Consider the following 21,243-nt stretch of genomic DNA (forward strand, 5'->3'; position numbering starts at 1 on the left):
TTACACTGAAATTTTCAAATTATAAAAGTATTACCATTAAAGAAATCCAAAAGCAAGTGGGTTGGTTAAGTTGGATTAACCAAATCCAAAAACACGGGAAATGACATGTCGTTTCGTAACCGAAGCTGTAAAAACTTGGACTTTGCGGCTAATAAATGAAGTCCAACACGTGGTCATGTCGACCATGTTCCAAAGCAACCGGTAGGAAGTGAATGGCAAGACAAGACCGACATGTCGCATCCTACTTTCTCAAGATCGAATCTTTGGATTGGCTATCCAAGCCCATTCCTTTTCAATCACCATCCAATTATTTATGCACTGAGACCCAATTGCAGAAGCATTCTTCACCACAGTAATTTCACAAAGATAAAAGTTCAAAGATTCTTTTACTGGATTCAAACATCAATATGAACATTGAATATTGAAGAAAAAACAAGTAAAAGTAAAACACAATTAACTTTCGGACACATTAAGTAAGTAATGAATCAAATAATACGTACTTCTATTCGTTCAAAAATCACAATATTATTCTAATGTTTCAAAACTTAGTATATATTGAATGAAAGTTTGATATAGTAATGACATGTACGACGTAGCTATAATTATAAGATTTAGCTAGATAAAGTCGAGGAAGGAACAAAATTCAGACTCGGAAGGCAAAAAGGAAAGAGAAGAAAGGGAAGGTATATACCTACAAACCTTTTCTGGCTATAAATGCAAGTTGGAATGGTTGAAAAGCATGGAAAGGACCTTATATTCTTCTACCTTTTTGTTTCATTCCATCCATTGATCGACTTCCTTTGAAGTTTGTGGATTTTGCTTGGAGTGCGGGTAAAGAACAAGCTGGAACAGACATTCTTTACCTTGCTTAATTATTCAGCTTCAGAATTATTGCACTTCCCTATAAACCCAACCTTCTTCCTTCATTTTCATCATCTTGAAAGAACAAATACTCCAAAGTTTGTTTTGCAGCTGAACACAACAAAGATTTAGTTCGTCAGAGATGGGTATTCTTGGAGCTATGGCTAAACATTTGTATACAATAATTGGGTACAAACTAATCTTTTGGGGGAATGTCTCTCTTAACTTTCAAAACCCAAATATCTTGTTGTTTTATGTCATTGTTTATCATTACCTTGCTTGACAAATTTAGGCTTCTCCTTGATCCAGGCCTGGCGTGATGCTTTTTTTTCCCTTGTAAGTGCACATAAGCCATTTGCATTTAAATCTTGTGTCCTTTTTCATGGCTGCAAGAGATGATTCATAAAAGGTTAATGCATATGAATGAACAGATATGCATCAATTAGAGCAATTGAGAGTCCTTCAAGTCTTGATGACCGACAATGGTTGAGTTATTGGGTTATATACTCCCTCATAACCCTCTTCGAACTAACATTTTGGAGAATCCTGGTTTGGTATAATTCTAGTACTTAATACACAAAACTATTCTTTGAGGCTCTTCTTCTTCTTCTTCTTCTTCAAGTCTACATTTTAAAGGCTATGGGATGGCATGCAGGATTCCACTTTGGGGATACATTAAGCTCGTGGCTTGTTTATGGTTGGTTCTACCAATTTTCAATGGGTCAGCCTATATCTACGAGAATATAGTGAGGAAATATGTTAAGATTGGGGGATATGTGAATCCAAACTATCCAGAGAATCAAAAGAAAGTTCTCCAGATGATGACTCTGGATTCTAGGAAATCAGCGGAGCGTTATATCGATAGATATGGACCCGATGCATTTGAACGAGTTGTCAAAGCTGTAAGCTGCCTCTATTTATATTCAAATTGATGCTATAATACTTAAAGATATCTATGATGTTAATCCTGTTAGACTTGATTTTGTAGGCTGAAAAAGAAGCAAAGAAACACTGAGAAGAAATCCTTCTACGATGAAGTTGAAGAAAAATGGATGATTTAATATTTACAAGGCTTGAGTAATGGTTGGGCTCTACTAATACGATTTCATGTTGTGTGCTTGTATATTGTGTATTCTGCACAAGAGGGAAAACAATCAAGGGTGCTTGGTTTTTCTGTGGATAAGAACTGTAAAAAAACGAGTTCCTACCGAACAATAATGTTCTCCTAAATTCCAGGAAATCAATTGAGACAAGTAAATCCTATATTCTTTTTCCCACAAAGTTAATAAAGGATGGTCTAATTAAAATAAAGAAGCAGAGATGATATGAGGAAACCAGTTGAGACAGCCTAGTCTATCTCATCCAAGGAAAAAAAAAAAAAAGAAAAAAGAAAAAAAAAGTGGTACGCACAACAAGCCCAAATCAATTTGTTCGATAAAGTCATAACATAAATATGCGATCTCCAAATATAAAGCCCATATAGTCGATATCAAAGAGAGATGAAAAATAAAAGATTATGATTCTAAACGAATAGGACTTACTCATTTGCTTGCGGAGTAAGATGATCTGCAATTTGGATTAGTCCTTTCCGTCTTCTTACAGAAGTGATAACACTTTGAGCACCTTGAGGTTCAAGTGACGATAGCTGAATGGCTTAAACCTGTAAGCAATTGACGTATCAAAGATGGATTACGCCGTTAAAATTTCAGATATGATGAGACAAAATTGTTCCACTTTAAGAGAAGCTACCACATACATTTTTATGAAATATAACTAGCATTAAACAAAAAATATCCAAACCAGGGATAAAGACAAATTCTACTGGTCTTCGCTGTGAAGTTTTTTATGCTTCCCTCTAGCGTGCGTACAGAAAAAAGAGAACAATCCTCAATCTCATTCAAAAAGTAAAATAACAGCGTCTCTTAGATCAATAAGCAAAAAAACTTCCAATAAGCCAGGGCAGACAACTCAATTAGAGGCTGGCAAGTGTTCTACAGCTTGTCCTCGAACTCGGAAAGTGGGGTCATCTGTTCCTTCAATCCCTTCCTCTTACGGATATCAGCAACCAACTGTGCAGCTTGGGAGCCACTTTCTAATGGATCTGAAGACATCATGTCCCAATGGTCAAACACACACTGAGGGAAAGCCTGACCAGAAGTTGCAGCTCTCAGAGTGCTCGAGAATCCGAACGACTCAATGACAGGGAGATATGCCTTGATGTTGTAGAGAGGGGTACCAGGCCTCTGCATTTCCTCGAACACATGTCCACGCTTCTGGTTAAGAACACTGTAAATACCTCCCAAAGCTTGCTCCGGGGCCTGAATTTCCACCAGGTACACTGGCTCAAGAAGTCTGGGTTTGGCTGTCAACTGAGATGCGTAAATCACCCTCCTAGCTGTGGGAATAACTTGACCACCTCCTCTGTGGATGGCATCAGCATGAAGAACCACATCACACACTTCAAAACAGATGCCTCTCATGTTTTCTTCGGACAACGCACCTTCTTTAGACGCCCATTGGAAACCTGCCACCACGGAGTCCTTGATTTCATTCAGGTATTGAACTCCCTTACACATATCAACCACCATGTTGGGGCCAGTAGTCTCAGGACCAAAGCACCAAATCTTCTTCGCGAGATCCTTGTCCCAACCAAACTCCTCCGCCAAAATTTTAGACCGAATTTTAGGATCATCTCGTGGGCCTATGCGACCATCGTCAATAGCCTCTGCCAGTCCTTCCTCCAGGGGTCGTGCTTCCATGTACAGACGATTGTGTTTGTTGGGGGATTTGCTCATCACTGTGCGGCATGACCTCTCAAGGACAGTTTCACGGAAAGAGACAACAGGGTCAGATTTTATGATTTCAGCTCCACCCATGAAATCATCTTGCAAATCCTTCAGACAGATCTCAAGATGTAGCTCTCCAGCACCAGCGACAATGTGCTCACCAGATTCCTCCATGGAACACACGACCATAGGGTCTGACTTAGCCAAACGTTTAAGGCCTTCCACAAGCTTGGGAAGATCAGATGCCACCTTACACTGAACAGCCACACGCACCACAGGAGATACAGAAAATTTCATGGCTCGGATTGGATGAGCATCAACTTCCTTCTCATTTGTCAGAGTAGCATTCTTGGTGATAAATTGATCCAACCCAACCATGGCAACCGTATTACCACAAGGCACATCCTCCACTGTTTCTTGCTTCTTTCCCATCCAAATGACAGTTCTCTGGACACTCTTCACATACAAGTCTTTCTTCTCTCCAGGGACATAGTTTGGACCCATGATTCTAACTTTCAAACCAGTTGAAACCTTCCCAGAGAAGACACGACCAAAGGCAAAGAACCTGCCCTTGTCCGATGCAGGAATCATCTTTGATACATAAAGCATAAGAGGTCCCTCAGGGTCACAATTTCTGATGGCACTAGCATAAGCATCGTCTAGTGGACCTTCATACAAGTTCTCAACACGATACTTTTGTGCCGTGGCTGGGGAAGGGAGATGAAAGATCATCATTTCCAAAAGAGCACTGCTAGCTGGGAGCCATGTTTGCATGACTCGCTTCATCAATGCTTTACCCATCAGATCCTTCTCTTCAGATTTCATGACAACTCCAAGCTTCTGCAACATAGGCCATAGCTTGTCCTTCTGGTCATTCATGCAAGTAGCAATAATCTGCTTGATAGGTTCATAGCAGAACTGAACAAATCCACGCTTGCATGTTCCAGATCCAGTGTTCTTGCTGGTCCATTTCTTGGTGGCAGGGTCGAAGAAGTTCTCGCCCCAAAGCCTCTCCATCATTTTTGACTCATCCACTCCAAATTTAGAGGCGTACATCTTTGCAAAGTTGGTCAGGGTGAAAGCCCAACCGTGCAGACCAGCAGAGAAAGCAACTGTTCCCTTCTCAGGGTACACTTGCACATCACCAAGAAGTGGATCCTCATATGTAGCCATGATCACATTAGCATTCTCAATAACTCTCTGGAAGGTCTGGTAAGCCTCTTCGCCGTCTACTTGAAGCTCAAGGAAGCACCTGTCCATCTTGTTAACAGTCAACACAGGTCGAATCCTCTCTCCCAATGCCTGACGAAGCACTGTCTCCGTTTGGACACAAACACCTTCAACACAATCCACCACCACAAGGGCACCATCAGTAATACGTAGAGCAGCTGTAACCTCAGATGAGAAGTCGACGTGCCCAGGCGAATCGATAAGATTGATAAGGTACTCATTTCCATTCCTCTCTCCCTTGTAACTCTTCAATGATTCATCAGACATTTCGTAGTAGAGGGAGATTCCAGTCGACTTGATGGTGATACCCCGTTCTGCCTCATCTTGTCGGGTATCTGTCATCCGAACATCACCCGCAACTTCTTGAGCAATGATACCAGCAGCAGCCACAAGAGAATCTGTAAGAGTGGACTTCCCTGAAATGCAAAAAAAAGGTGGGGAGATAAAATAAGGGCTAAAAAGGATGTATAGTAACAATTCATAATTAGTTCGCCATGCTCTTAAAACTTCCTTTTCAATGTCAATGCTCATACTTCATATCAATGAGAAAATAGCAAGCCTATCAATAGTTTTCCTAGGAAACATGGTATGAAATTACAAAAGAGGAGAAGAAAGCCAAACAAAATTCTTCTAGTTTTTGTAGAGATCAGTGAGAATATAACGGTTGAGCAGAGGATAACAAAATTTACACCATGAGAGAGTCACAACAAAAATATTGTAAATAAATTATTAGTCTGCATGAGTTTCCTCATCTTTAAATAACCTACTAATTCTTTCAAAAAAAAAAAAAAAAAAAGGTGTCAATAGATCAGCAAAAGTACCGTTTCCAATAGGCCTGTGCACGCGCTAGAAGTATCTCTAAGGAAACAAAATTTGGGTGCGTAACTTTATATTTAATGTCCAGCATAAATTTTTATATCGTTCTCTAAATTCACATTTGAAAAGCCTAAAAAATAGTTCAATTAGCATATCTTACCATGATCGACGTGAGCAATAACAGACATATTACGAATGTTGTGTTTATAGTCCATAATCCGACGAAGCTCCTCGGCTGTAAACTTCACCTGAACACATAGAAGATTACAGATTATTAAAGTGAAAAAGTACGTTGCAGATCGTCAAGAGTAAGCGTACTGACCATCTTGACAAGTCTTCAAAATTCACGACGTCCGCGGATAAGAGATTTTTAACTGTAGGGGGAAAAAAATGTATACGACTGTTAAAAGATTAAATAATCAGAAATAATCAGGTCAACAGTGAAAACAAATTTAACTATTATCTTCAACATAATATCAAAAGAGAAAATCTCAAGATATAGCATAGCAAACTCTCCAGCTTAAATCTCATTATTCTAACATTAAAAAAAAAAAATAATAACCATAACCTGAACGAAACTACTCTAATTACGCATCGAAACAATTCTTTCAATTACTCAATCCATCGAATACTAGTAACAACCAAAACAGATCTCGAAAGAATTCATCGAATATAAACAAGTGAGCAAACAGATCTCATTATCACCAAACCTACAGAAAGAGCGCAAGTGACGAACACGAATACAGATACAATTGCAAATAAATTCAGCTGAGAGAGAGAGAGTGCTCACGAGAAAGAAGAGTCTGAGAGACGATGAAGGGAGAGCAAAGGAAGAGACTGTCTCTTTGAGCCTCCACAAAAGAAAAGTACAGGCGCCGAAACAGCGGGAGTGAGAGAAGGAATAAGAGGTGGTGGGAAGTGAGAGCGACGCCGAATATGCGGTATCAAAGAAGCATTTCCTCTTAGCGCCATCTAGGGTTTGCGATTGGGCTGGGCCACCAAGTCCTCTAACTGAAAATTGCAAAAGTAACCTCTTTCACTTTTTCTTTTCCTTTTTTTTGCACATGTAGCGTATTTGTCATTTGGTCTTACTTTTGACCATTATTTGCAAAATGGTGCCCTAATTTTATGTCTAATAAATCTCTAAATTTAATTAAGCATTAATTGAGTCTGTATTCAATTTTATGTCTAATAAGTCTCTAAATGTCATATCCCCTATCCAAGGTTATATACTGTATGAACCGTTGTTACTCTCTTGCTTCCAAGGTTATATATTGTGAGCCGTTGTTACTCTTTTGCTTCCAAAGTTATATACTGTGAGCCGTTGTTACTCTTTTGCTTCCAAAGTTATATACTGTGAGCCGTTGTTACTCTCTTGCTTCCAATGTTATATACTGTGAGTCGTTGTTGTTACTCTCTTGCTTTCAAGGTTATATACTGTGAGCCGTATTATTACTCTCTTGCTTCCAAGGTTATATACTGTGAGCCGTTATCGTTACTCTCTTGCTTCTTGCTTCCAAGGTTATGTTGTTACTCTCTTGCTTCCAAGATCAAGATTATATACGGTGAGCCGTTATTGTTACTCTCTTGCTTGCTTATATAACGTCTCTTTCGAAAATCTCTCTCTACCCTTGTTTTTCTAAAACCTTCTCTTAAACCGAGGTCAAAGGTAAAATCTCTCTCTGCCATCGTTTTTCTAAAACCTTCTCTTAAACCGAGGTCAAAGGCTCGAGCATACGTCGCATGGTCGTAGGCGACACAAGAACGAATTGACTTAGCTCACTTGTCATTGAAAAGTGAGTGTCGCACAATCGCAAGTCCGCTGCCATTAAGAGTACGATTGTGACAAGTGGTATCGCAATTAAAAATAACACAGTTTAAATCAAGTTTGATTCATGTTTTTCAAGTTATTTTTCATTTTAGTCTCTAATTTGAAAAACAACCCACACCTGTAATTTGCTTTCGACAATTGATATGAAAGCTTCTATAAGCATAAGCATGTATACGATGCACATATATTCTGTAACTTGTATAATATTATTATATTAATGACCAAAATAGTTACTTTTTAGAACGTCACGAGCCAAAATAGATATCAGGTTAATACGCCGATACGATGATTTCCCCAGTAAGATTTTGGCCCCATAATTGCTGAGCATTGTGCCAAGATGAGCTGCTGGTCTCATAATCTTGTTTAGCAAGGTATCAGGTCTTCATGGGGCGTCATTACATCAACTACAAAGATGAAGGATATTTCTTCTCTGTGGATGCTATGGAGAAAATTAAAGAAAGAAAAGAGCTTCAACTGAAACAAGTAACACTGACAAGGATGATCCAATTGATGAAATAGGTAGAGATATTGGAAAGACACCAGAGTTAAGGCACAGAACAAGCAAAACATGTTTGAGCAATGTTTCCAAGGCAGAATAAGCCAAAGATGTGCACAAGATGATGCTTTAGACATTCTTTCCAGTAACAAAACATCACGACGTGTATGGAAGAGAAAGAAGGAAAAGACCGAGAATCTCGAGGAATACTAACTCATTTGGCTTCCGAGTAAGAAGATCTGCTGCCTGGATTAGTCCTTTCACTTGTAAATAAGGCTTTCAGGTTCCGGAAACAATTGCAGAATGGATTCACCTGTAAACAATTGATGTGACAAAAATGGCTATGGTTACATTTCAAATGATGAGAAACAAAATGGCTGGCTGTTAGTATGATTGATTAACAGAGAGAGAGAGCTTGTGCACCTTCAAGCTTCTTGTTTGCATAAGTTGAGTGTTAATATCCTCCAACCTTTCGATTATTTGCCGAAATGTGGGTCTTTTATGTGGCTTCTCATCCCAACATTCCCGGATTAGTCTGTAGACAAGAAAGTGCAGGAATTAAGATGAACTGACTTGACAGAAGTTTATCATGCTTTGTAATGAGCCAAACTAAACATAAAAATATTCCAACTACGAAATGACTTGCAAACAAAAGAAAATATGATAGCCAATAACTACTTGGCATGCACATAGCATGCAAATGAAAAGGACTTTACTCCTGTATTCCATGCCGATAACGCTTAGGTGGAGCCGTAAATGGTGGCCGTTCATTAGCTACATAAGCTTTGGGTACTTCATTTTCTGGCTTTGTTGAAAAAGGTGGATTGCCTTCTATCATCTACATTAATCCATAAAATATTACGTGTTATTAGCAAGAGCACATCGGACCAATATTAACGACGAATTATAAATCCAAAGCCTACAATTTAGTGAATATTCAACAAAGGACCCATATATATATATATATATACTTCAGAAACTCAATTGAAAGGAAAACTTGCTACAGCCTCAAGTTGATGGATAAAAATTCTCCCAATAAAGCATACTGACTGGCATAGCTATCCCCCTAATTCAATTTACATATGAGGGTGTGGGGGTGGAAAAAAGTAGTTCTCTTCTCACGAGCTGAAGGGGGTGTCATGACAGTTGGAAGTTTTATGATAGTTGTTATTTTTCCTACATGGAAAAGGAAAAGCGACAATCAAAGAAGAAGCATCAAGTTCCAGAAACAGATATCAGAACTTGTTGAATAAGTCGTGAATTTAAGTGTTGGTTTCATGTGGCCTTTCCTAGTTGATGAAGTGAGAGTGTCTTCCTTGGCAGTTACTTCTTCCAAACATGGCGCCTCCACTTGGAGGTTTTATGATAGTTTATTGGGAAGCCAAATCGGGTTATTAGGAATGCCTCAAATAAATGGGCTCAACAGATTGGACTAGAATAGACTCTCGAGCTTGGTTTTAAAGAAGACTGGACTCAATACTATTGGTTATGAGCTTTTGAAATAACTGGTTCACTTATCCTACCTATATCAAAGTCCACTTTTAAATGACAAACATCTTATTTAAAAAAGAACAAGTCAATAAATGATCTTAAAAAATGCATATCTTCATCTATAAACTGAGCTTGGAGAACCCTTCATCACTCAACTGGAAGTTATTAACTGTGTGAGAAGTGGCTTCAGAGAAGTACAATTTAACAACTAGACATGCATGGGATATTTATACTGAAATTCATTGCCTTGCAGCAATAGCAATTGTTTTCCTTAGTGAGCGTTGAAGGCACACATATATTTGCCAACTATATGGAAACTATATTTGAGCAAAAACAATACAAAAGTACCTATGTACAAGTATAATTCAGCTGAGGATAATTGACAATGCATGACAATATGTACCAGTACGAAACAAAAAAAAATGTCATAGCCAAGAAAAGCATGAACTAGACACAACAAGTTGGACATTGCAACAAACAGAAGAATGATCATTTAGAGAGATTTCACCTCTTGCAATATCAAAGCAAATGAAAACACATCCACTTTCGTATCATATTCTTCATTTTTATAAACCTCAGGTGCAGCATATTTCCCTGTACAAGAGAAACCAGCAACTTCCATAAATGGGTACAGAGAATATACACACAATACATGACAACTTCATAAGGGATCTTCATTCTATACTTTCTTTTAGTAAAGTGAAAGGATTGTTGCAACTAAGGCTTGGACCGAAATTAAGCATGATCTTCTTAGAAATTAGACAGGCGTATCACAAAGCAGTGTAGTGGATGGGTCCAAAGTAGTTCCATACAAGGAGTGAAATATTCGTCGATATATTCATAGACAAAAAGGTCTGACATTGATATTGAGAATTAATCAACATCTCTAATATCTTTTATAATTACCCATAAAAAAAAAAATAGTATCTGCTAATCCCAATGTCAATATAAATACTAAATAACAACATCTATAGCTTAGTTTGGAACTAAAAACAACTTGATTATTAATTCCATTTTCTTTATTTTTTTATTTACAGAAAGATTCATCGATATTGATAAATCTGTAAAATTGAATTCCCAATATCGATAACAACATCCATATTTTAATCAAGGCCACGATCAGCACAATATATATGTTATAACATTCAACATGGTCCCTCTGAAAACATATCGAGGAGAAAAAGAGAGAAAAGAAAACTACTTTCAGTCAAAGTATAAACATACATGAAGTCTCCTGACATGTCACAGCCACAGGTCTGTCTTCTTTAACTCTATTAGAAAATTTTAGAAGTTTGCTAACTCCAAAGTCTGCAACTTTCAGGTGTCCAGAATCATCCCGCAGTATGTTTCTGTTGTCTTACTCATAAACAAATAAGCAACCTTCAAAGTTCAAATTGTTTAGCAATTGATAACTTAAATCTCATGCCATATTATTCTTTAGCATTTGGTAACTTAGCCTAACTCTTCAAGTGCACCATGGAAATAATATTAGGCACTTCCAATATATTGATTTCAGTTAATTATAGTTCTACTATACATTGGCACTTTTAGTGTTCTACTCTAGCCATTTCACAATCTTTTTTTCATATAACCATCTCTAAAGATAAAATGGTAAGGGAGAAAAGATAAAAACATACGAAGGTTCAAGATCACGATGGATTATTGCTTCAGGTTTATGCTCATGCAAATAATTCATTCCCCTGTAAAATATATTAGAATTATGTTAGTAAGATTATAACTTCTTTTTTTTTTTTTGGGGGGGGGGGGGGGGGGGATGAAAAGTCAACTTTCATCAAGAAGAAAATTAAAGAATATAAGTGCATAAGAAAAACCAAGCCCACAAATGGGAGCCTTTAGAGAAAGGAACTCCAATCATGAAGAATAAGACCTCACGCATAGTTAAATTATAACATATTAGAGCAAACAACCAACAAACAAAATGGCCATATATACTATAATGAAGGGCACAACTCAGTTACCTGAATAGTAGAAACATAAAACAAAAATCCGTCTATCAACTTTTCTAACATGGTTTGGGTAGAAAAAATCTACAAGGTCAATAAACATTTTTCAATTATATCCAACTCATGCTACATGATTCTTCCAAAACTAAATGGAACTAGAACTGATCAGAAACAACATCTTAGAGTCAAAATGCAATCTATCCAATGTCATCTTCTGTAATGAAGTTAATTCTCTTGAGAGAAAATATTAACGTGCACCTTCTATCTCATGTGCTCTTTCCATTAATCATGGACAATTTTAGTTATTTTTTGGCTTGAGAATAATATCCAAACTAAAATCAGTGGTAATGACTTCGTTGCCAGTTTCTAATGAAAAAGTGATAGTGATCTCCTCCAAAATCCCAAATATGATGCTACACGTCCTTTTTCATGACTGAGCCATCTTGAGTGGCGACTGGCGATCAAGATAATCCAATTTCAGAATGATGTAAAGATAACTTCTTTCACCTTAAATGCAAGGATCTTGAGTGGCGACTGGCGATCAAGATAATCCAATTTCAGAATGATGTAAAGACAACTTCTTTTACCTTAAATGCAAGGATCAATATGTGTTCTAGCCAAACGGTAGTGATATGAAGTAGCACTAGGCCATATCATACTTTTTTACGAATGTTTTTTATACTAATAATTGATTAATTTCCAATTTTCCAGATTGAAAAAACTTTCTAACAAATTAAAGGAACATTAAACTGATTTGACCTTGCAATGTCAAGAGCAAACTTTACAACTGTTGGTAGCTTCAAGGAACCTTTACACTCCAAGAATGCATGAAGGTCCCCCTGGAAAAAGAAATAAATTTTTATAAGAAAAAACAATTCAGTGATATATGAAATGTACAAGGCACTGCAAAAATTGTTTCAAATTGACACATAGAACTGAGAGAGTAATTATAAAAAGCTTGAATATAGGACACCAAGACAAAGAAATAGAAACAATAACTGTCCACAGTTGGTCATGATTTATGTGAAGTGCCGTTAAACATTCTTCAAGTTATTACATACAAAAGCATTAAACATGGAAATGTGTGCATGAATTAAAGATTAAAAACCTTAGCTACAACTCCAGCATGGAAATGTTACCTTCTATCCTACTCAAATAGACCATAATATGCATTATTCTTTCTCCATATTCACTATACCTCAAGACTAATTTCAAGCTCACATCAAATTCTACAAGATTGAAAGATTTTAACATATCAAGGCCGCTGCTTCACTTTAATCTTACAACATGGTATACATAGGAATACTGTCCTGCAGATTTTCTTAGAAACAATTTGAAAGAAAACATGCTGGGGTAAACAAAATCATTAGGGAACATATATAGAATACATCTAGATGATAACACTAATGCATTTACAAATTGTAACATGCTATCCTAAAACTTCATGAACAGCTATCTATTTCACCATATTGATTTACCACTTGAGCATTTCAAATGAAAAAGTTTAAAGGAATGCAGTGATAGTGAATAATATTGCAAAGCTCCCCAAAGAAGAACGTGGTCAAACTTCCTTCATATAATAAAGTTGGAAAACAGGGCAGACCTGGGGCAAATACTCTGTGACAATCATCATTGGACTACTTTGTGTTACAGCTCCCAGGAATTGCACAACATTAGGATGCCGTATCTTCTGTAGTAAAGCAAGTTCATCCCTAAATGCCTTCCTGTAACATTAAAACTTTACTATAAGATAGATATCAAGAGATTTAAGTTTCGATATCTAACAGAATAGAAGGGAAAGCCGTAGAGCTATCCAAATGGACATTAATGGAATTCCAATAATCTGATACGCAGAGTACCCAAAATTGTGGGGAATTATCAAGTCCACCTCCAACTATGATGAGTTAAAAGAAGCATAATAAACATAAGAAACAGAAATAATGATTTCACAAAATCAAACCCACACTTTATCCTCGTCGGAGAAAACATCCTTGCCTAGTGTCTTCACGGCAACTTCAATTCCACGCCAAGAAGCACTGCAGAAAGTTCCCTGTGTAATTATATTTTAATGGATTCAGAGGACTAGCAAAATTGAAGTCAGTTGATTTCTTGTTTCTGTTAAATAAACAAATAGCACCCAAATTCACATGTATATATCAACAAGGATCTACATTACGAAAAGAATTAGAAAAAATTGGCCACATCTTCGATTTATAATAGGTTTCAACAACGTGCAAATGCAAAAATCAAACAGAAAGTATGAGGGATCCATAAGCTAGATAATATTGACATAATTTTAATTGAGATCCAAACATGTAGTTTTCTAATCTTAGCAAGCCAAGTCTATGCCACAATGCTCAGACCAGGAGTGAAAATTTTGATAACTGTATTTTGCAATCGTAGGATTAAAAAGTGACTGAAATCCTTCTGTTCCTGTTAATTTCAGAATCCTTAAATTAGTATTAATATTAAACAGAAAATTTGGCTGGAACTGTACTAGCTTTTTTGTCATGCATATCCCCTTTGAAAATTTAAAAAGTTCATTCACTTAGAGATTCCTCAATTTTACGTAAACTTTTGAATTTGTTATCATATTAATATACAAAGAAAAATACTTCAGAAAATAGAAAATGTATTAAAGAAACTTGATAGCATAGCATGAACGTAAACTTACTTTTGTAATGTTCACACTCTTAGAAAAATCAAGTTCATTTGGATCGATCTCATATTCCGGAACTTCAAGAGCATTTTGCACTACCATTGGAGCCATCTGGGATATACAAGAGGGAATATTCCCAGCAACTTGTAAGTACAATGAGGTGAGAACATACAGAATAAAAGCAATTGCACATTAAAGTGCTAATTACAGTATCTTACCGGTAGCTTTGCACCATGTTTTTCTAAGAGTTTGATCACATCATGATTCTTGTAATATATGGCATCTGCAAGAGGCTATTAAACACAAAATAAATTCTATAACTTCAAATTCTTCAACCATTTCCTTCTTTTAACCCAGATTATTAAATAGAAACAGAAAATGTATTAAGTACCATGAGTAAATGAGTATGGTAGCCAACTACGAACTGTTTCTTAAAAAGAGGAACAATACTTCAAAAGGTAGAATCCATAAACAGTTAAATGTTAAATCCATCACATTCGTTCTAGAAATACTTTTCATGGCTCAAATATCCACCCCTCTTTTTTACATCGTTTGGAAGAAGAAGAAAATTCATATTGTGGGTACTATACCAATCGCTTATGCAATGTCCAACATACCAATCTGACTGTTTTCAGACACATTTTTCAGTTTTCAATTACCATGTTTCAACCATCTAACATATGTGGATGTTTAGCGAAACCTTAAAGAACCAATCAGAAACTAAGGCACTGCTAACTTCATTTCCTCGTGTGTTCAATAACATTAGAGGTATTAGTTCAGTTATGTGGCAGAAGCAATAGTGCTAATTGAAACAATAAACAACTTTGCTCATAAAAATGTGAAGAAATTCAACCATAAGATAATCATCCAAATTTTCAAATTGATATTAACATCCTTCTTTTATTTTTGTATTTGGAAGTCAGGGGAGTCGAATATGCTATGAAAAAAAAAAAAAAAAAAAAAAAACGTAGCGGCCATCCTAATGTAATATACCAGAAACAGAGTATCCTAAAACTCACCGTGCTGCCCCATCGGTCCTGAACGTCGACATCTGCACCACGTTCGAGGAGCAACTCAACGACGTCCAGCCTGCCCTGACAACTAGCAACATGCAAAGAGGTTCGGCCATCAGTGTCGTGAAAATTCACGTCGGTACCCGAATCCAGTAGCTCCCTAATCCCATCCGAATCGCCATCATTCGCCAGGTACATGAGCTTAATCCCAGGGTCAATCACGATCGAATCATCAAGCTCATCGGTAACCACAGCCGAATCTTCACGTTCCGGCTTGAGCGATGACTGTTTTCCGAGTGGGAAACGAGCTCGTACACTACCATCCATGGAGGAAGAGGAGGGGGGAAAGATCCAAATTGCCACCACCTCAAAAAACCATACAACAGACAAAATTAATATACACTGCATTCCTCCAAAGTCGGTTGGTCAATGGAATCGAATTCATCTCCCCCCATCCTCAGCGCAGGAGTTTCGAGATTCTGAAGGACAATGAGATTAAGGAAAATGAAAAAGGAGGGATAGTTAGCTGGCGATTCTGCTGGGATGGGACTGTGTCGCTTAGACGGCGACTTGGTACCGATAAACAGATAACTACGACTCAGTCAGGCTAACGTATAAAGTAAAAGTTTGCAGTATTTAACATCACCTTTTTTTCTTTTTTTCTTTCCCTACTTGGCAACCTTCCTCAAATAAATTATATTAAATTCATTAAAATATAATTATAAAATCCCACTTGAAAACTTTATTTTTTTTTTTTTTTTTTTTTTTTTTTAATTTCAAAACCATCCAAACTTTTCTCCCAACTCTGTCAATTTATGTCAATAAATCTATATATATATATATATATATATATATATATATATATATATATATATATAAATAAATAATCTCTTAAATTATCATTCTTCCACAAAACTTTCATTTGAAATCAATTTCAAAAGTTAAAATAAAACAAAAATGATCGAAGTATCATTTCTTATTTCATTTTCGTCATACTTTATTATGTCGATAATATATATATTATTTTTTGAAGGAAAGATTAAACGTAACGCGATTGCTTACGTAGTGTATACCACTTACACTTACGATATTTTTTAACTGCTCGATTCAGTACACTATTGATTTCTTCAGACAAATATGCCACTTTACAAACGACACCATTTTTATCTTAAAAACTCCTAAACCCCATTTGATTACTGTCAATCCATATTTTAGTAGTGTATTAATTCATGATTGAAAACTAAAAATTTAATTTTGTTTCAAAAATTTTGCAATGAATTTACTATTTTACTACGAAAATATGAAAATTTTGCTAGGAAGTTAATACAGTTTTAAAGACCAAAAATCATACATCAATCAGAAGACTTCCATTCATATTTCCTAAATATTGGGCTCTAGCTCCCTATTTCTCCTTCCACTACTTCCTATATTGGCAAAATAAAATAAGAACAATCCTAAATATGGTTCAGGACTAAAATCAAACTACAACCTGATTTCAAAAGACAATATTACAAAATTGGAATCCTGAGGACTCAAAAAAAAAAAAAAAAAAGATTGTCGTCATCACGCATCTTTAACAGAAATGGAGAATAATCTAAATAATAGTTTATAAAAAAACAATTGAAAATAAAATAGTCCAGCATAACAGTATTTTCAAACAACAGAACTTTCCATAGGCAGAGCAGACGAAAATAAATTAGAACCTCTCATAAGCGTTTCTTACCTAATAACCACCAACCACACGAGTGTGATCTACAGCTTGTCTTCGAACTCCGACAATGGAGTCATCTGCTCCTTCAATCCCTTCCTCTTACGGATATCAGCAACCAACTGTGCAGCTTGGGAGCCACTTTCTAATGGATCTGAAGACATCATGTCCCAATGGTCAAACACACACTGAGGGAAAGCCTGGCCAGAAGTTGCAGCTCTCAGAGTGCTCGAGAATCCGAACGACTCAATGACAGGGAGATATGCCTTGATGTTGTAGAGAGGGGTACCAGGCCTCTGCATTTCCTCGAACACATGTCCACGCTTCTGGTTAAGAACACTGTAAATACCTCCCAAAGCTTGCTCCGGGGCCTGAATTTCCACCAGGTACACTGGCTCAAGAAGTCTGGGTTTGGCTGTCAACTGAGATGCGTAAATCACCCTCCTAGCTGTGGGAATAACTTGACCACCTCCTCTGTGGATGGCATCAGCATGAAGAACCACATCACACACTTCAAAACAGATGCCTCTCATGTTTTCTTCAGACAACGCACCTTCTTTAGACGCCCATTGGAAACCTGCCACCACGGAGTCCTTGATTTCATTCAGGTATTGAACTCCCTTACACATATCAACCACCATGTTGGGGCCAGTAGTCTCAGGACCAAAGCACCAAATCTTCTTCGCGAGATCCTTGTCCCAACCAAACTCCTCCGCCAAAATTTTAGACCGAATTTTAGGATCATCTCGTGGGCCTATGCGACCATCGTCAATAGCCTCTGCCAGTCCTTCCTCCAGGGGTCGTGCTTCCATGTACAGACGATTGTGTTTGTTGGGGGACTTGCTCATCACTGTGCGGCATGACCTCTCAAGGACAGTTTCACGGAAAGAGACAACAGGGTCAGATTTTATGATTTCAGCTCCACCCATGAAATCATCTTGCAAATCCTTCAGACAGATCTCAAGATGTAGCTCTCCAGCACCAGCGACAATGTGCTCACCAGATTCCTCCATGGAACACACGACCATAGGGTCTGACTTAGCCAAACGTTTAAGGCCTTCCACAAGCTTGGGAAGATCAGATGCCACCTTACACTGAACAGCCACACGCACCACAGGAGATACAGAAAATTTCATGGCTCGGATTGGATGAGCATCAACTTCCTTCTCATTTGTCAGAGTAGCATTCTTGGTGATAAATTGATCCAACCCAACCATGGCAACCGTATTACCACAAGGCACATCCTCCACTGTTTCTTGCTTCTTTCCCATCCAAATGACAGTTCTCTGGACACTCTTCACATACAAGTCTTTCTTCTCTCCAGGGACATAGTTTGGACCCATGATTCTAACTTTCAAACCAGTTGAAACCTTCCCAGAGAAGACACGACCAAAGGCAAAGAACCTGCCCTTGTCCGATGCAGGAATCATCTTTGATACATAAAGCATAAGAGGTCCCTCAGGGTCACAATTTCTGATGGCACTAGCATAAGCATCGTCTAGTGGACCTTCATACAAGTTCTCAACACGATACTTTTGTGCCGTGGCTGGGGAAGGGAGATGAAAGATCATCATTTCCAAAAGAGCACTGCTAGCTGGGAGCCATGTTTGCATGACTCGCTTCATCAATGCTTTACCCATAAGATCCTTCTCTTCAGATTTCATGACAACTCCAAGCTTCTGCAACATAGGCCATAGCTTGTCCTTCTGGTCATTCATGCAAGTAGCAATAATCTGCTTGATAGGTTCATAGCAGAACTGAACAAATCCACGTTTGCATGTTGCAGATCCAGTGTTCTTGCTGGTCCATTTCTTGGTGGCAGGGTCGAAGAAGTTCTCGCCCCAAAGTCTCTCCATCATTTTTGACTCATCCACTCCAAATTTAGAGGCGTACATCTTTGCAAAGTTGGTCAGGGTGAAAGCCCAACCGTGCAAACCAGCAGAGAAAGCAACTGTTCCCTTCTCAGGGTACACTTGCACATCACCAAGAAGTGGATCCTCATATGTAGCCATGATCACATTAGCATTCTCAATAACTCTCTGGAAGGTCTGGTAAGCCTCCTCGCCATCTACTTGAAGCTCAAGGAAGCACCTGTCCATCTTGTTAACAGTCAACACAGGTCGAATCCTCTCTCCCAACGCCTGACGAAGCACTGTCTCCGTTTGGACACAAACACCTTCAACACAATCCACCACAACAAGGGCACCATCAGTAATACGTAGAGCAGCTGTAACCTCAGACGAGAAGTCGACATGCCCAGGCGAATCGATAAGATTGATAAGGTACTCATTTCCATTCCTCTCTCCCTTGTAACTCTTCAATGATTCATCAGACATTTCGTAGTAGAGGGAGATTCCAGTCGACTTGATGGTGATACCCCGTTCTGCCTCATCTTGTCGGGTATCTGTCATCCGAACATCACCCGCAACTTCTTGTGCAATGATACCAGCAGCAGCCACAAGAGAATCTGTAAGAGTGGACTTCCCTGAAATGGAAAAGAAACAAAAAAAAAATAGTGAGTTAAATAAATAAGCACTAAAGAAGATATATGATTATAATATATAGATAGTAGTAAAGATTCTTAAAACTTAAGTTTTCCCACAAATACCCATTTTTTGAATCAACTATGAGACAATGTATGTATATGCAATTTTTTAGGAGAATTAAATAACAGAAAACAAGTCCAAGAATCTTCGTTCAACTAAAAAAAATTGGACAGAAACATTTATTTATTATTATGTGAATTCACATGTGAAATCCTCTCAAAAAAAAAAGCATACTGACGCCCACTTAACAAATATAACAATAAATGAAAGTTAACAATGTCAATCCTTCCATAACAAATAACTTACCATGATCGACGTGAGCAATAACAGACATATTACGAATGTTATGCTTGTAGTCCATAATTCGACGGAGCTCCTCGGCTGTAAACTTCACCTGTACACACATAATTTCAAATATTAATAAGTGAAAGCAGATAAGGAATTGAAGAAGCAATTCGCACATCACTCGATTAAAATCGCAACGAGGAGAGAATACTAACCATCTTGACAAGTCTTCTAAATCCTCACAATGTCCAAGAAATAGAGACTATATAAACCGCTGAAAAAAGAAATATTACTGTTAAAACGATAAATTAAACAAAACAAACAGTAACAATATCGCAAACCAAAATCATAACTTTTAAGTTAGAAAAACATACACATCATTACAAAAATAAAACAAATCTTAACATAGCCAGCTCATTAGCCGAAGCCACGTAGATTGAACGAATTCATCATTAACTCAGTAACTAAAACTTCGACGAAATTACTTGAATTAAGCAACATATAATTTCTTTCAATCATCCGATCCATCGAAGATTAACGACTAGCCAACGGATCTTGTAAACATCCGTCGAATATAAACAACGGAGCAAGCAGATCTGGTAAGTCGCACAAACAAACATGCACGAAATAATCTAGAGACAAAAGAACACTGAAATTACTAGGAAGCTGAATCAGAAGGAAGAAGAACCTGTGCAGCGATGGAGGAAGAACAAAAGGAAGACACCCCCCTCTAGCCTGCAGAAATGAATCGAGGAGCAGAGAGCACCGAGACAGCGTGCGGCAGAGGAGGAATGAGAAGGGTGGGGAAGTGATAATACGTTTAATATGCGGTATCGAGGAAAACGGGCCATTTGCGCACCTAGGGTTTATGTTTGGGCTGGGCCAAGTCAACACCGACATAAATTGTAAAAGTATCCTCCTTTAGATATGTCCTTTTGTAATATTAGCCTCCTTGGGCCCCACCCTACAGTACTGAGCTTATTTTTTTCAGTCAATTTTAATTAGACTTAATTATTCAAAATACCCTAAAGTTTCACATTAATTTTAATTATACATTTATTAGGCTAATCACTTTTCAAATAGATATTTTGTCGTATTTTAAATTAATTTCTTCAAAATTTTACCACTAAAAAAAAAAATGTAAATTATAAGTAAATCACACCCCAATATGGAAATAACTTCTGTCTAAAATAATATGATATTGTCTACTTTGTGTATGTTCGAACACGACTCTCTATAATTGTATGATATTTTCATACACTCCACTTTGTGTATGTTCTGTTAGATGAACATATTTTCCACTTTGTATATGTTAGGTTAGATGAACACGACTCTCCACAATGGTATGATGTTATCCACTTTGAGCATAGGCTCTCATGGCTTTACTTCGGGCTTCCCCAAAATGTCTCATACCAATAGAGAGAGTATTATTTGATTATAAACTCATGATCATTCCCTAAATTAGCCGATACGGGACTAAATTATAAAGTAAAACACAACACCATATGGAAATAAACCCACAATAATTTAGTATTATTTGATTATAAACCCATGATC

The 21,243-nt window shown here is 37.4% G+C and overlaps 4 protein-coding genes and 1 long non-coding RNA gene across 7 annotated transcripts; 1 reads left to right on the forward strand and 4 right to left on the reverse strand.

The window, feature by feature from the left end:
* On the reverse strand, positions 1–1,294 carry LOC147789113 (uncharacterized). Its single transcript, XR_015412114.1, has 2 exons — positions 1,136–1,294; positions 1–972 (listed from the first exon to the last, which is right to left on the reverse strand). It is a non-coding gene; the product is annotated as an uncharacterized LOC147789113 (long non-coding RNA).
* Positions 937–2,124, forward strand: LOC111776772 (HVA22-like protein f). Its single transcript, XM_023656124.2, has 5 exons — positions 937–1,050; positions 1,171–1,197; positions 1,293–1,415; positions 1,517–1,763; positions 1,850–2,124. Exons 1-5 carry the CDS (start codon positions 1,004–1,006, stop codon positions 1,874–1,876), a joined length of 471 nt encoding a protein of 156 aa, XP_023511892.1. The 5' UTR covers positions 937–1,003; the 3' UTR covers positions 1,877–2,124.
* Positions 2,125–2,595: 471 nt separating this feature from the next.
* On the reverse strand, positions 2,596–6,639 carry LOC111776770 (elongation factor 2). The gene is made up of 4 exons (XM_023656123.2): positions 6,484–6,639; positions 6,016–6,067; positions 5,854–5,941; positions 2,596–5,293 (listed from the first exon to the last, which is right to left on the reverse strand). The coding sequence occupies exons 2-4, from the start codon at positions 6,016–6,018 to the stop codon at positions 2,853–2,855; spliced, it is 2,532 nt and encodes an 843-aa protein (XP_023511891.1). The 5' UTR covers positions 6,019–6,067; positions 6,484–6,639; the 3' UTR covers positions 2,596–2,852.
* A 1,070-nt stretch (positions 6,640–7,709) lies between these two features.
* On the reverse strand, positions 7,710–15,753 carry LOC111777411 (serine/threonine-protein kinase 12). Of its 2 annotated transcripts, none has more exons than XM_023656992.2 (13): positions 15,154–15,753; positions 14,353–14,427; positions 14,150–14,245; positions 13,440–13,525; positions 13,079–13,199; positions 12,235–12,314; positions 11,149–11,211; positions 10,736–10,860; positions 10,020–10,105; positions 8,737–8,858; positions 8,444–8,555; positions 8,235–8,333; positions 7,710–7,928 (listed from the first exon to the last, which is right to left on the reverse strand). In XM_023656992.2, exons 1-12 carry the CDS (start codon positions 15,553–15,555, stop codon positions 8,235–8,237), a joined length of 1,467 nt encoding a protein of 488 aa, XP_023512760.1. In that variant the 5' UTR covers positions 15,556–15,753; the 3' UTR covers positions 7,710–7,928. The 2 variants fall into 2 exon arrangements, with proteins under 2 accessions (XP_023512760.1, XP_023512759.1); XM_023656991.2 differs by having other exon boundaries at positions 7,710–7,963.
* A 984-nt stretch (positions 15,754–16,737) lies between these two features.
* Positions 16,738–20,525, reverse strand: LOC111777409 (elongation factor 2). 2 transcript variants are annotated; one of them, XM_023656989.2, is made up of 4 exons: positions 20,375–20,525; positions 19,902–19,960; positions 19,708–19,795; positions 16,738–19,340 (listed from the first exon to the last, which is right to left on the reverse strand). In XM_023656989.2, exons 2-4 carry the CDS (start codon positions 19,902–19,904, stop codon positions 16,900–16,902), a joined length of 2,532 nt encoding a protein of 843 aa, XP_023512757.2. In that variant the 5' UTR covers positions 19,905–19,960; positions 20,375–20,525; the 3' UTR covers positions 16,738–16,899. The 2 variants fall into 2 exon arrangements, with proteins under 2 accessions (XP_023512757.2, XP_023512756.2); XM_023656988.2 differs by lacking the exons at positions 19,902–19,960; positions 20,375–20,525 and having other exon boundaries at positions 19,708–19,822.
* Between the last annotated feature and the right edge of the window lie 718 nt (positions 20,526–21,243).

This window comes from Cucurbita pepo, chromosome 16, assembly GCF_057944985.1.
Source record: "Cucurbita pepo subsp. pepo isolate OVF chromosome 16, ASM5794498v1, whole genome shotgun sequence".
Lineage (NCBI taxonomy): Eukaryota > Viridiplantae > Streptophyta > Magnoliopsida > Cucurbitales > Cucurbitaceae > Cucurbita > Cucurbita pepo.

Coding starts and splice junctions, on each gene's coding strand:
- LOC111777411 (XM_023656992.2), bottom strand. CDS start 15,555: ATGCAGTGTATATTAATTTTGTCTGTTGTATGGTTTTTTGAGGTGGTG. Junction 13,526..14,149: donor AGAGTGTGAACATTACAAAA/GTAAGTTTACGT, acceptor ATAATTACACAG/GGAACTTTCTGCAGTGCTTC. Junction 10,106..10,735: donor GACATGTCAGGAGACTTCAT/GTATGTTTATAC, acceptor TCTCTTGTACAG/GGAAATATGCTGCACCTGAG.
- LOC111777409 (XM_023656988.2), bottom strand. CDS start 19,807: ATGTGTGTACAGGTGAAGTTTACAGCCGAGGAGCTCCGTCGAATTATG. Junction 19,341..19,707: donor TATTGCTCACGTCGATCATG/GTAAGTTATTTG, acceptor TTTCCATTTCAG/GGAAGTCCACTCTTACAGAT.
- LOC111776772 (XM_023656124.2), top strand. CDS start 1,004: ATGGGTATTCTTGGAGCTATGGCTAAACATTTGTATACAATAATTGG. Junction 1,051..1,170: donor CATTTGTATACAATAATTGG/GTACAAACTAAT, acceptor TCCTTGATCCAG/GCCTGGCGTGATGCTTTTTT. Junction 1,764..1,849: donor TTGAACGAGTTGTCAAAGCT/GTAAGCTGCCTC, acceptor TTGATTTTGTAG/GCTGAAAAAGAAGCAAAGAA.
- LOC111776770 (XM_023656123.2), bottom strand. Junction 5,294..5,853: donor TATTGCTCACGTCGATCATG/GTAAGATATGCT, acceptor TTTGCATTTCAG/GGAAGTCCACTCTTACAGAT.